Consider the following 15,000-nt stretch of genomic DNA (forward strand, 5'->3'; position numbering starts at 1 on the left):
GAAAAGCATGCTGTAAAGGCTGTTTCGAGAAATAAATCTTACTTCTCTGTGTTTAGCCATTCCCAGGTTCATGGTTTCGTTAACAATATTGCTGTTAACGGCCTTTGAAATTGGTTTGGTCTGAGGAGAGTATTGTTTATTTAAATTCACTATCGGCAATGTAGAAAAATGGTACAGAGCCACTGTCATAAAAGTAAACATATGAGCTCTCAGTTTACTTTCCTTTAATGTGTTTATAAATGGTGAATCTAATTTCTAAAAAATGATTACTTAAATCTCCTGTATGTATGTTTCTAATACAAGGTTACCTATTTTGAATTCACAGTAGATATCAGAGTAGAATCTGAATCTGGCGCTTATCGCTTAGGCCAAAATGCCGACGTTGTAGTTCGCATGTTTCGAGCTCGCCTTGAACTCAAGTTGAAAAACCTCAACAAATCTTTTTCAGTTGTTCCAATCGTTGATTGTGCTATCTCTTGCTTTGTGCATCGATCTTTGACACTCAACAAACTGCAAGCTTTCTGTAGTGTTGTATATATGATGTATTTACAACGCCTGGCCTGAGGGGTCATTTTGGTCTCGTCTCGTCTCGTCTCGTCTCGTCCGGGTTTTGCGACTCGCCTGGTTTATGCTGTGGACTGGTGAACAATTTCGCAATCGCCCTTTGGTTAGTCAATAAGTCGATGTCATATTCACGAAGACTCTTTGACACGGTCACCCACGGACCGTGGGTGACCGTGTCAGAAACGGACAGATATCTAATAGCGGCAGTAACTTTGTTCTGAACAAATATGATAGTTAGGCGTTGCCATGCAACGGTAATTTCATATCGAGTACATCAGGTCAAATACCAATGTGAAGCGTAGATTTCTGTAAAAGAATTACGAAGAAGGGCGACATAGCCTTACAAGGAATCGTTATACTTACGAAGCGTTGGAGAGCAAATTACATACTGTCTAGAGCATAGATTAGACGTGGATGGGATTGTGTAGCAGTATCTGTGCACAATTTTTTTCATGAAAACGTCTTTATATACGATCAACCGGCTCACTAATAATTCAGCATGGTCTCTCTCATGTCTTTGAATTTCTCTAATATTTCAAATAAAATATCGTATCAGAATTAATCTTTGGCGGTTTAGACTTTAAAATTGCCAGGTCAGAATGACTTGTCATTTTACTCAAATCTTGATCAATAGAAACAACGTGGATGTCGCTTCTTTACAATATCAATGTATGAGTAGTTGATTAAGTTATTGATAACTGTACAATGCTGGTTTATCTCGGACGTCGTATCAGTTGAATATTCACGTGATCATCATTTACATAAACAAAGGATCGTCATTAGGCACGCTCATATCACAGATTCAAGTGGACAGCTGTTCAGGTACACACTAGGTGTAAGAAGATTCAAGTCCCGGCGTTTGGTCAACAACGTTCGTGTGACTCCAACTTAAAGACGTTTTAGCCCGTTTTATTCCAAAAATGTCGTCCAACGGTGACGAAAAAACAAGACCGGAGAATGGCTTGAAGCAACGCGGCAGGGAACTTCAAAGTGCCCCCGACGTTTTAGATGAAACGTCTTCGTCGTACGCAGTGGCCATGAAGAGACAAATTGGTCTTTTCCCGAGTATTATGATCATCATGGGGTCTATTATAGGTTCCGGTATTTTCGTCTCGCCAAAAGGTGTCTTGGAGTACAGTGGTTCGGTAGGTGGTGCGTTGCTAGTCTGGACAATGTGCGGTGTTATCGCAACTTTAGGTGGCATGTGTTATGCTGAGCTTGGTTCATCAATTGGCAAAGGGGGCGGCGAATACACCTACCTGAACGAAGCATTTGGAGAATTCTTAGCGTTTCTGATGCTCTGGGTGAATTTCATCATTGTTTCACCGGGTAATACTGCTATCATAGCACAGACGTTTGCTATCTACGCAATCACTCCATTCTATTCCGATTGTGATCCACCGCCATGGGCAGTCACCCTGGTAGCAGAGGCCTGTATTCGTAAGTTAACAGTCTCTTTGTAATTTTTCTTGGCTGATTTTAACATTTATTTACATCAATTTTGTTTGATGTTTCGTGACTTTTTAAATATTTTTGTTGAAAAGTAGCCATAACACTTTGCAAGGATTGCGTCAAGTCTGTTTAATTCAAACTTGACACATACTCTTGGAGATAGAGATTGACGATATTGGTAATTGATTCTGCAGCTTATCGAGTGTCAGGCAGTCTTTAATTTCTTTATGAACGAGTCGCTTTTTACTCCTCTGTACTGATACTCTTTTACAGGCGATTACCAGCAAGTGCCTATTGAATGAATTCACTGGCAAATACATTCGATGCTTTTGATTTGTTAAAGCTATAACATTATGTTTACACATCGGTAACAAAACAGGTTCTGTATAAACTCATCGTTTCTGATTTGCTTTACAAATCTTACATCAAAGATATGATTAGTCTTGCATTTCTTGCATCGAAAGGTGACTGTAAGATTGGATATACGACTTATCGACATTTCAGATAGGATAACAAGATCGCATCTGTTGAAATCGGATTCGAAATTGTAGTCCTCTCCGAGCTGCAACGATGTCAGTCGGATTTTTAAAACTTTTATTCGTATATCAAATAAATGGCAATTAATTTTCTAAATAGGAGGAGGCTAGTCGTAGACTATCATGGTTAACCCTTTCTTACGAATAAATGTATAAATAACTTTATGCACCGTTGAGCTTTTTGTTACTATTGGGCCTCACCTACGATGGAACGTGAGTGTTTAATTGATATGGCGTTTGTAGAGATAAGTCTTTGATGACGATATTGATGTTCAACGGGTGTCAGAGAACACAGGATTTCGACAGACCACTAGACCTTGTCCGGCCGGATCAATACATTTTGTGGGGAAAGGTTTATCAGACCTAGTTTGCCATAATGCAAAATTTTTACACCAGCAATTAACACCTGGATAGGATGTTCTCGAACTAGTTGTCGTGCCCCCCCCCCCCCCTGCAAAAATCTCTACAGAACAAATTCCCGTTGTTTTTCCATATTTTTTTTAAATATTCGGCATAGACTGGACAAATAGCGACAGCCTTTTTTCTAATGCCGTGATTGCATCATTGTGAGTTACACGTGTTATCAAATAGTGTTATCGAATAGTCCTTGTACAATAATACTGTGACTTCAAAGGGTGCTTCCAAAGTCCTCGGATACTAAATTCTATCACGAAAGCTCAAAAGGTCAGTTCGCATGCTGAATGAATGGTCTACGCCTGCAAATTTCCAGATTTCTGACTAACTCAGATGCCATTGAAGCAAAATCTCAAACAAACGATTATATCAATGACATCATACTGAAAACACTACAAAAATCTCATCACAGGGTGAACTAATTTGATTTCAAGTAGTTTTTAGTGAAGTCGGTAAGAAAGGGAAATACAACTCGTGCCTTCTTCGAAACGTGCTGACGCAATTCACCATTATCTGTCTCTACCGCAAATTGTAATCATCCCATAATCATTTATCATTGATTTTATTCTGAGCAGTCTTAGTCATTTCAACGATTTTATGTTATCTATTATCATTTATTACAGTTCTAATATTTGGCTACAACTGCTACAGTGTCAAGGGAGCGACTTGGGTTCAGAATATTTTCACAGTGGCTAAAGTAATCGGTCTTGGCATCATTATAATGGCTGGAATAGTGTTTTTAATCATGGGTAAGTCCTTCATTGCACAAAAATACGATATCAAAGAAACAGAAGCCCGCGAGTTATGCAACTACAAATAGAGACTGTAGAGAGTTCGATAGCTGTTCAAATGATTTGATGTGCGTTGCTCGTTTTATGTGATTTGGTTTATATATAAAAGCGATTTCAAGCTCTTTGATTCTGTGTTTTGAACAAAAGTGGTAAAAATATTATGTTACTTGAGATTGGCAAAGGAACGATGACGTCAGGTCATGATGAGTGACCTGGTGTCAGTCATTACCTGGAAAAGCAAAGTAACTTTCGCTGCTGTTCAACTTTAAACGTTTACCTATGATGCAAATGAAATGATAATTTCAATATTCCAAAGAAAAGCATTGAATAACACACAATTTAAAATCACGCCATTGTGTTTAATGTTATGTAAATAAACGAAAAACTATGTCAGACTGACACGAAAACTTGTCATGGTGATACCTGTACCTTACGGAATCTTTCACAGTCTGGTTTGGCTGGATTATTAATTGCTCTAAAAATAAATAAAAACGCCAACAAACAAAACAATTTGCTCCCTATACTAAGTTGACTTACCGAGAGAGAGAGAGAGAGAGAGAGAGAGAGAGAGAGAGAGAGAGAGAGAGAGAGAGAATTTTGATAGCATTATCATTTAACACGAAACTTTTGACGTGCTTAATCATAAATACACCGCTTTATCAACATTTATCACGAAAAGATTTATGGACAAGTATATATCATACTGGGTCAATCTATAACAATTCGTATCTCGTACAGGATGATCTAGTCCTGGCACTCAGACAACATCGATGTCGGTGTGCTGAGGACCAGGTCTATGATTTACGATGCAACATTTCCTACTGTTGTAACACATCGATATAAGATAGCAAAATGCTTCATCTACAAAATGAGTTTTCGTCACTTGCAAATATGCCCTTCAGAAATGTATTGTTTTGCTTGTATCATGAAGTAAACACGACGTCGACTGTTGAACAACGTGGGTTTTACCTAAACATTTGTAGTCAAGGTGAACTTGATAAACTTTAGTTGACCTTAGGGACGTTTACATACAACAGTCAGCTTATCGCTTCCACGGTTGTTTCACGTATCGCTGTAGCTGTTAGATGCAAAATGAAAACTTGGAGGAAATTTCTCAAGGTCTACTTAGACCTTTTATCCAACTTTATGAATAATAAGAAATCCACATCCTCGTCTCGTCGTAAAATAAGCTTTTCATGGTGTAGATGATTGCTTGAGTCACCCAAATGTGGAATGTATGAAGAAAATCCCGTCCTAGCGCATTTTAATTTTATAGATGTGAATTTTATCGCTGACAGCGAACACGGTTATTTACTTTGTCAAAATAAATTGCACGCTGAACAAAGCCAATTCATAAAACCAGTGAAAAACACTTCATACTTCTCTCAGAAAACCTTTAAGACCGCAAAGATTGAAAGCATGTAACGTTTTTGCTGAGTAATGTCATTGTTATCAATGGAATGTAGTTTTTCAAGCAGCGATAGACTTCAGGTTGTCCAAGATATCATAAATACAGATTGTCAAACGTTTGTAAATAATCAGTCAAGCATTCTTTGTTGATCTTTTTTATAATTTAAGGTCAAGGTTCACATTGATAATACTTTAACATGGTTTGTTTGAAGATGATGGTTTTTTTTGAAGATGATGAAATCTCGTTGGTTCTGACTCATACTCATCGGCGAGGGGGGTGTTTACTAGGTCACCTTTGCACTGATGTTCAAACATCATCAAATATAATCCACTAATTGTCAAGTATTGCATCAGCATATGGTCACGTGTAGAGAGAGTGTGCCAAAAGGACTGACAACACAAATAACTACAATGAACAGGGATGCAGTCTGAGGACAAAAAGTGAAGCCTTCACAAACTTACAACCTCAATCAAATTCATCGAAAGACATCCGCATTGAGTTGCTAGTGGGTCAGTAAGGATAGAAACATGAAAAGTGTCCATATAATGATCTAAAAGTAACCCTTCAAGTTCATTGGTGCTAACTGTCACCGGCAGGTCTTAGCGAACAAAACCAAATTAACGTAAACAAAACATAGTCAAAGTCCGAGGGCTGTAAATAATAGGTATAGATAACATTCGACCCTTGCTGTCTATTGGTATGATGTTATGAGATCATTTACTGAAGACGACCCTGGCTGTCTTCTGGTATGATATAAAGCACACCAAGCGACGACATACCACGAAATTTTGACCAGTTCACGACATAATTATATACACGAGCGATAGCTAGTGCATACTAGTATTTGGAGTGAAATGGTCAAAACTGTGTGTGCTTCATTGCTATTATATCATAACAGTATATCGGAATTCTGGCATGGAACGTCCAAAAAGAAATTGCTCTTGCCGAGAGCTTGCGCGTGTGCCAACAGTGTAAAATAATACCAGTATATTGATGGTGAAAATATCGGATCTGATCGATCGAGACAAGAAAATAACTTATAAATGATATTTAAATATATGGACAGTTTGGTCACGAGCGAGCTTTCAGTCAGAGAAACTCCCAAGAGTTGAGTGCCAGAACCTGAGTTTATTTTTATGTCTATTTTTATCATATAAAGCGACGAGAGTTGAACAGTTCACTCCATATCTGCACTCGCAATTGTGAATGCACACATGTTGTAAACTGGTCAAAATCTCCTGGTAAACTGTCGCAGGGTGCGGTAAAATGTCGATAGGTGTGGTATACTGTCGATAGGTGTGGTATACTGTCACTGAGTGTGGCATACTGTCGCTGGGTGTGGTAACTGTCACTGAGTGTGGTATACTGTCGCTGGGTGTGGTATACTGTCGCTGGGTGTGGTATACTGTCGCTGGGTGTGGTAAACTGTCGCTGGGTGTGGCATACTGTCGCTGGGTGTGGTAAACTGTCGCTGGGTGTGGCATACTGTCGCTGAGAGTGGTAAACTGTCGCTGAGTGTGACATACTGTCGCTGGATGTTGTATACTGTCCCTGAGTGTGGTAAACTGTCGCTGGGTGTGGCATACTGTCGCTGAGTGTGGTTTACTGTCGCTGGGTGTGGTTTATTGCTTAATCAAAACATAAGAGTAAACTGCGTTTTCATGTCAACTGATTGATAATTTGAATGATTAACGAACTTTCAAACTGTCGTTTTTATCTCAGGAATGACTATATATTTTCTGCTGATGTCAATCATGACAAGTACATTAGCATATTTTCAGAGAACAAGAAAGCGTACATTTACAGAAAAAAATGCACATACTACATGCACAGAAACAAGGGAACATTTTTCAGTTCACGTCTTTTTCAACATAAACACGATTGGAACTAATTTGGGATAATTGGATGGTGAAGTAATGCCGATTTAATCTACAAATATAATCTCATCTGCTTTTATTTTTACATTACACACTTGTTTTTATGAGTTATTTGTATTATTGCAACATTCAACTATCTGGCACCTAAAAAACTTGAGAAATTTAAAAAATATGAAAATCCAATTATCCCACATTAGTTCCAATCGTGTTCATACTAGACCTTAGCCACGAGCCAAGCATGCCAACTGTCCTTTCTTCCCTTTCTCACAGGAAGAACTGAGTATTTAGAAGACGCTTTCGAGGGTCCAGGAACCAATGGTTTACGAATTTCATTGGCTTTCTACAGTGGATTGTTTGCTTATACTGGCTGGTAAGTCTACTACAGTGCTGTATTGCGATGACATGTGCAGGAGAAGTAATGCATACAATACGATGTGTACGATATCAAAATGCTGTCATACTCTTAAACCCGAATTACATTTACATGCGTTTGAATCACATAAACTGTCACCTTAGACAAAGGTAATATGCAAATAAAGCCGCTTGGATCATATAAACCCATATTCACAACAACGTCTGAACTCAACTGTGCAAAGATATGGTTGCCTTCAGCATCTATCTAGTTGCTCGGAGTTGTACCCGGACGAAAGAATTTTGAAGTGTCCGTTATTTACACGTAAATGAAAACTGATTAGTAAGAACACTGCACAGGTTCAAGTTTACAACTGTGTTTCTGGACAAACCATTCGTGATATTGGACAGACTAACATATGACAAATGTGAATACACTAACTCGCAAGTTTCAACTTTTATCTTATCTTTCATGGCCATGTTCTCAGTCGATCGAACTTTGTTTCTTAATCCGGCAAGTTTAATTACGTTATTGCGTGATTAATGTCTATATCATGTAGATCATAATCCGATCTTAATTCTCGATTAGAAAACACGAGGTTTTCAGATAAGCTTAAACCTTTTTTATTTCATAGGATATATGTGGTTTCTGCATAGGGAATCCAGAAATCTTGTTTTGGTTGTTGTTGTTGTTGTTGTTGTTGTTGTTGTTGTTGTTGTTGTTTGTTTTTAGCTGTGTTGTTGTTGTTTTAACGTTTAAGTGTATGAAGAGAGTGTACGTTAGCAGAGAGTTGTATCGGACCAAGTATTGATAGTGTCCCTGTAGCGTTTCTTATGACATCTACATTATGTCTGAAACAACAACAACACAACAGTTATGTTCGTTGAATTTCATTGGTCAACAACAACAACAACAACAACAACAACAACACGACTAAGAAACATAAACAACAATACAAACAACAACAACCAGATTTCTGGGTTCCCTGTGGTTTCTGATCGCTCATCGGTTCAATAAAACTCACCTAACCCTCGAAGTGTTTTGCAATTTCAGGGCAGGTATGAACAACATGGCTGAAGAAATTGTTAATCCTCACAGGTAACGATCAATTTAGACCGCTCATGCTCGACCTGAACTCACAAAGATAAACTAAAAAGCCATTCGAAAAAGAAGACTTTCACTAGCGCTTTCTTTGCTAATTTTTTTTTCTCAAATTAACGGGCAGGATACGGGTCTATGGGCAATCAGGCAGTACTTTCATTATTTAGTGGGAACTTTTCTTTGTTCTGCTCTGCGGACAAAACAACTTGTAATAGGACCAATGGACATACAGAGAGCATGGTTCGTTTCATTACGCACAGTATCGATGAGAGTGTACAGCATAAGTGGCAAGAGCAAGGGGGACTTTGTAATGGTAAAGGGCATTTAGTATTTTCATTGGGAAAGAGGAAGCTGGGGGTTTCCTCTTGAAAGGGGAAGATAGCAATTTGGAGGGATCTTTTTCATAATTTTGTTCAAAATGTGTTAGACTTGCAGGCCTAAATGACCTTCAATTCTAAAATTCAACTAGTTATAGCCCATGTCACTGCTAAATATTAATAATACATATGGTCAAATATTCAAAATCTTCTAGACGATCCAAAACTCTCCACCACTCATATCTACTCTTTGATCCTCTTGGTAAAATTGAAATGTCTTCGTCTGAATCATAAATCATGTACAATTCTTTCGATCTGTTAGATAGATAGATAGATAATATTTTATCATAGTGACACGGTTTCATATTCAACACATGATTCTTATTTTGAAAAAGTACAAGAAATTTGTTTGAAACCCCAGCCGAGTTGTCAGCTTATGATTCACTGGCTCCTTTAAATTAAACTAACCACACTGTGCGTCTAGATAACATATTTTACAGTATAACATAATTCATAAAGAAAGTATATTAAGTGTTTGAAATTACATTTCTCCTTCTGATATACATTTGGTGAATACACTTAGCAAAGTTTCTAACATAACTGTCTGAGAAAAGTTGAACAAGTTTTTACATTTGATGGCAAATCATGAAGAACATCTGTAATCGAGGTGCAAATATCGTCGTACTGTTCACAATCAAATATAAAATGAAATTCGTCCTCAACAATATACCGTTACAAAGTAAACGTATTCTCTGATCAATTTGCAGGTTAGAATACCGACCAGTTTCAATCCTCAAAGGTAATGTCCCGTTACGTAGTCTCGCAATAACTGAGCGGTATTTATACGGGATATTAAGTAATACATAAGGTTCAACATTGTAATTGCGTTTGAATGTACAATACGTTCTCAATTTCGGTTTCATTAAACAGTTAATTCTCCAGTTTACAGATTCATTTACTTTTAACTTCTGTTTTGCCTTGTCAAGAATAACATTAGTACTAATATTTTGTTCATTTCTAGACTCAAAAATATGTAACAGTCCAGCCTCTTTAAATACAGACTTCGCTCGTTTAGTCCACAATTGGTCGCTTAAAAATACACGTTTGGTCAGTCTAGTGATGGGTAGTCTCTGTAGTCTAGACCACAGCCTTATGACCTCAACTTTACGCCTATATTCACTAGACATCCATCCCATATCACCGTATACTGAAGCGGTAGGACTTGAAGCTCCTACTCCGAGATATGATCGCATTACACGGTGTTGGATCTTGTCAATACAAGTGATTGAATTTCTATGCCACACTGCCGAAGCGTAATCAAGAATTGGAGCTACTAGCGAATCAAAAAGTTTTGTGTACATGTTAGAAGAAATGAAATCTGACAGCACCACTAAATCGTTTTTCTTCCTAGGAACTTTCCAATCGCTGCCATTTCTTCAATGACGCTCATTACAGTTATTTATGTTCTCACCAATATTGCATATTTCACCGTCCTTTCACCTCAAGAAATGTTGGCTTCTAACGCAGTTGCCGTGGTATGTCGAACTTCCTAATACCTTCCTACTAGTATCCATGATTTGCATCACAAATCAGACAGACAGACATATATTCAGACTGTACAGACAGATCGAAAAGAAGGTAAAGGACACGCGTACAAACAGACAGTTTTGGTTTATATACAGTTACGTATGTTAGTATTTATGTATGGATATATTAATGTATGTATTCATGTATATAGGCCTATGTATATATTCATGTTGTATATATGTATGTATTCATGAATACATGTAGTGTGTACGTGACCACTAACTTGTGTTATGAAGTTAGATAAAGCTCAAAGATAATAATCATTCTTACGATGCTTGACAGACATGGGGAGAACTGGCACTTGGTAGCTTTGCTTGGCTGATGCCCGTGGCCGTTGCCATGTCAACATTTGGTGCTGTAAACGGAGCCGCCTTGACAAACTCAAGGTGAGCTATGACTCATATCGCAAAGAATTATGGATAGTTAAAAGAAAATGAAATGTTGGCGAGTGAACAAAGTCGCGTCAGTATGAAACATCATTATTATCTTTTCACTTAATATAAATTTTAGCGATGATAGAATTGTGTATTTCGAACAAAATCAATATTTGGAGTGAATGCATCTAATATACTGATATTTATTTTCATTACCAGATATACATTTGTCGCTGCAAGAGACGGACTGTTGCCATCCTTATTTAGTATGATCCATATAAAGTACCTAACTCCGTTACCAACGCTCGTTGTCATGGTAAATGTTAACTTTATTTCCGCTGTTCGCACTTGCACATTAAAATACAACATCAGAGCAACAGTAAACGTCAGCGCACGTTCCTCACACTACAGTGCTTATGCCACACTCGATATAAACACGAAAATATCGTTTATCATATCTACCAGGACATGTAAAGAGATTGCATGTGGACAATCTGGTAACCTGTACATTAATATGAATATCCCGTACCCTCGTTAATGTCAACAGATGACGACTTTGTTAGAACGTGTTTGGAATAATAGCTCTTTCACCGGTTCCATGATGCAGTGCGCACCACAGTATACACAACTTTTCAGTCGTAAGGTACACGCAGGTTATGTTAGTCATAGAACTCTGTGGCAGATTACACTTTAATCACTTTATTGCATAACAACACACTTCGGAAAGTGTGGTATAGCAAGAACAAAACTAAACATTGCATAAAACATTGTCGTGTATGTCTTTACCTGCAGCTGCTGGGGGAAACATAGTGTTTGTAATATATTTACACCCTGACCTATATTTTCGTCGCTGATGGTTAGAATATACACGCAGATTTATTTTGCATTGCAAATATTTTTCGATAAAGCCACTGCAGAGCATTGTGGGATAACCGGGAAAAGGTATACTGTTGAATTCATGATAACTGTTTCTTACTGTTGCCTGGATATTGTCTGAGTGAAGTAAAACAGCTTTAGTTCCGCGTCTATTGAAATTCTCAGTTTGCGATCTACTTGAAACTGATTCTTCGAAGTCGCTCTGTCACGGAGTCTTCACTTCTCCTTCTACCTAATCTCTCTCTCTCTCTCTCTCTCTCTCTCTCTCTCTCTCTCTCTCTCTCTCAGATGTTGATCACAATGACTCTGTGCCTGTACCAGGATACTGGCAGCTTAATCAACTACACTGGTTTTTCATACTGGCTCTTCGTTGGTATAGTGGCCACTGGGTTGGTCTGGATGAGATACAGAAGACGTGATATTGAGAGGCCTTTCACGGTTAGTTACTGAAAGAGACCAGGTGAACTGAACATTTTAATGAAAAAGCTCGGTGTAAGCAAACTTGTTTTGACGTAGGTTCATAGATAATTTGGTCGTTTCGATGCAGTACATGTAACTCTCTCACTCACTCTCTCTCTCTCTCTCTCTCTCTCTCTCTCTCTCTCTCTCTCTCTGTGTCAGGTGCCCATAATAATACCGATTTTCTTCGCTTTTATCTGTTACACCTTGGTGATCGTTTCAATATTTGCCTCTCCCTTTGAAGCAGCCATGGGTACCATAATAATACTCACAGCGATACCATTTTACCTGTATGGGGTCTTATGGAGAAATAAACCAACTAAACTCAGGAACTTCTTAGGTAAGGCTACAGCTCTTTCCAACGGCCATGTCTCCATGGAATATGTGTGCAGTGGCCAGCTTACGTAGGTGTTGTACTGAATGTTGGTGTCAGGGTCGTATGATATAAGATCTAGCAAGCTGCAAAGTGACAACTGTCAAGGCAACTTGAATTTTAACATACATATTATTCTTCCCCTTCAGATTCCTCTTTGAAGTTCTTTCAGAAATTTTTCCTGGTCGTTACACAAGAAGTGGATACATTCTGAAAAAATAGAACTCGAGTCATTGTGTGCTTGTGCAGAATGGGAAATCGTGCATCAATACTCAAGGATTACCAAAGGGTATTTAGCTACGTAGGAGGCAGTGAAAAGCACTTTATGTCCAAGATGACCACGCAAATTCTAGTATTATATACCTGTTGTCTATATTTACATGCTCACTGGATCCAAAGAATAACAATGTCGATACAGGGTTTTGTCTGTAAAACGAATTTTCTAAACATTTTATAGTATAACACATACATATTTAGGAGATTTCAGAGTATCATTGTTCACCGCGTAGGCCGTCTCTTTTATCACTCGAAGACTACTGGCATTACTTACTGACATTTTATTATTGTTGTTCGTGTCTTAATTTGCATTCCATTCTGTGAGTAGATTTGATGCGAAACTTTGTCAGGATTCAGTATTAATAATTTATGTATCCCATTATTCTGGGGAGTTGATCAAAATTTGTACATTCAGAAAATTCGAAATTTCACTTGTTTCAAAATCTTCTAGTTTATTTTGACGAGAAACATTCGATATACCGCAGTACATATCGATGTACATTATATATATTATTTTTCAGTTCAGTCATCGTCAGCGCAACACATATTTGTTTCTCACTCTAGTATTGTACTTCATGTTGAATTTTCATGCATATTTCAGATAAAAATTCTCAATTTATCAGTTGGCTTTTTCTACAACGCTTGAAATAATACTCGCATTTGTTACTCAGTTTTTGTTTATCCTATGGAATGAACTTCGTCCACGTTTTATTCTCTTTACATGTCAGTAAAAGCAATATTTATTTTCCATTTATGGTAAAAAATTACGAATATCGAGTATTTTACATCTGCCAGGATATCACGCCTTGTAACTAAGTTCCAATACGTCGAGTCGTATGACTGAAGTCATCTATTGTATGCAGGAATGCAAATGAAAGTTTATACAGCAATACCATAAACTATGTTTGTAATAAAAACTGTACACCTTAACTCACTGCTTTCCCAGATATGTTTGAGCTTAAGTGTACTGACTGATATCATATGTGGTGATGAGACAATGACAACCCAAGTACTTAAATTTTACAGTGCATATTCCCTTCTTTGTATTGACTAGTATTTTCCTGGAACCTGATGTGAGGTATGGAAATAACCGTGATGATTCGAAAAGATTATGATGATCTTGGTTTTTGAACACTTCCTCACAGCTTTACTAAAACTTATACGTAACTATAACTGGTATCTCTTTTGCTTTTTTTACTATACTTTGAAAAAAACTGATCTTAAATCACACTCAACGGAATTAATTCGTCTGGATATTATAGTAGTCTTTGTATTCGGTATAAGTAATTTTTCCTGTGCAGTGTTTTTTAATTTAACATTACTTCATACTGAATGGTTGGAGTGAACATCGTTCAAAGGCCAATGAAAAGACTTGTGTAGGCCCTATCTGAAGTTTTGACTGATCAAAATTCGACACAAAGACTTATACAGGCTATACCTGAAGTCTGACCAATCAAAATTCGACAAATGAAGAGCTCTAGCGAATGTCTTCTTTTTGAAATACCAAGTATGTGCTAGATGTAGACCTGAACTAATCTTAGTAAAAAACAAACTGCAAAATAAATTATTGACAGTGTTCTCTTTAAAAATACTGATCATATGTACCATAAAGTATAATTTTTAAAAATCTGTTATGATGAATCATGATGATATAATGCTATAATCATCAAAGACACACAGGGTAACACACACCATGGTGCACACACTATTGGATATATACACCATGGTGCACACACCATTGGGCATAAACCATGGGTAACACACACCATGGTGCACACACCATTTGATATATACACCATGGTGCACACACCATTGGGCATAAACCATGGGTAACACACACCATGGTGCACACACCATTGGGCATAAACCATGGGTAACACATACCAGGGGACATACACCATTGGATATACACATGGGTAACACACACCATTGTGCACACACCATTGGATATATACACCATGGGTAACACACACCATCGGACATACACCATTGGTAACACACACCATGGTGCACACACCATTGGACATACACCATGGGTAACACACACCATGGGACATACACCATTGGATATACACCATGGTGCACACACCATTGGACATAAACCATGGATATAACACCATGGGGCACACACCATTGGACATACACCATGGGTAACACACATCATGGGACATACACCATTGGATATACACCATGGTGACACACATCATCGGATATACACCATTGGTAACACACACCATGGT

At 37.8% G+C, this 15,000-nt stretch overlaps 1 protein-coding gene across 3 annotated transcripts; it reads left to right on the forward strand.

The window, feature by feature from the left end:
• Window positions 1–1,347: 1,347 nt before the first annotated feature.
• On the forward strand, window positions 1,348–14,377 carry LOC139138131 (large neutral amino acids transporter small subunit 2-like). 3 transcript variants are annotated; one of them, XM_070706360.1, is made up of 10 exons: window positions 1,348–2,004; window positions 3,590–3,715; window positions 7,316–7,415; window positions 8,451–8,495; window positions 10,227–10,350; window positions 10,685–10,788; window positions 10,996–11,092; window positions 11,941–12,090; window positions 12,274–12,451; window positions 12,634–14,377. In XM_070706360.1, the coding sequence occupies exons 1-10, from the start codon at window positions 1,485–1,487 to the stop codon at window positions 12,696–12,698; spliced, it is 1,509 nt and encodes a 502-aa protein (XP_070562461.1). In that variant the 5' UTR covers window positions 1,348–1,484; the 3' UTR covers window positions 12,699–14,377. The 3 variants fall into 3 exon arrangements, with proteins under 3 accessions (XP_070562461.1, XP_070562462.1, XP_070562463.1); XM_070706361.1 differs by lacking the exon at window positions 3,590–3,715 and having other exon boundaries at window positions 12,634–13,690; XM_070706362.1 differs by lacking the exon at window positions 12,274–12,451 and having other exon boundaries at window positions 12,634–12,797.
• Window positions 14,378–15,000: the final 623 nt, after the last annotated feature.

The sequence above is a fragment of the Ptychodera flava genome, chromosome 8 (genome assembly GCF_041260155.1).
Source record: "Ptychodera flava strain L36383 chromosome 8, AS_Pfla_20210202, whole genome shotgun sequence".
NCBI classification, from domain to species: Eukaryota; Metazoa; Hemichordata; class Enteropneusta; family Ptychoderidae; genus Ptychodera; species Ptychodera flava.

Bases quoted from the DNA above. Each gene is read 5' to 3' on its own strand.
- LOC139138131 (XM_070706360.1), top strand. From the start codon at position 1,485: ATGTCGTCCAACGGTGACGAAAAAACAAGACCGGAGAATGGCTTGAAG. The intron at 3,716-7,315 runs GTAAGTCCTTCA...CCTTTCTCACAG, and splicing joins AATAGTGTTTTTAATCATGG to GAAGAACTGAGTATTTAGAA. The intron at 7,416-8,450 runs GTAAGTCTACTA...TTGCAATTTCAG, and splicing joins TTGTTTGCTTATACTGGCTG to GGCAGGTATGAACAACATGG.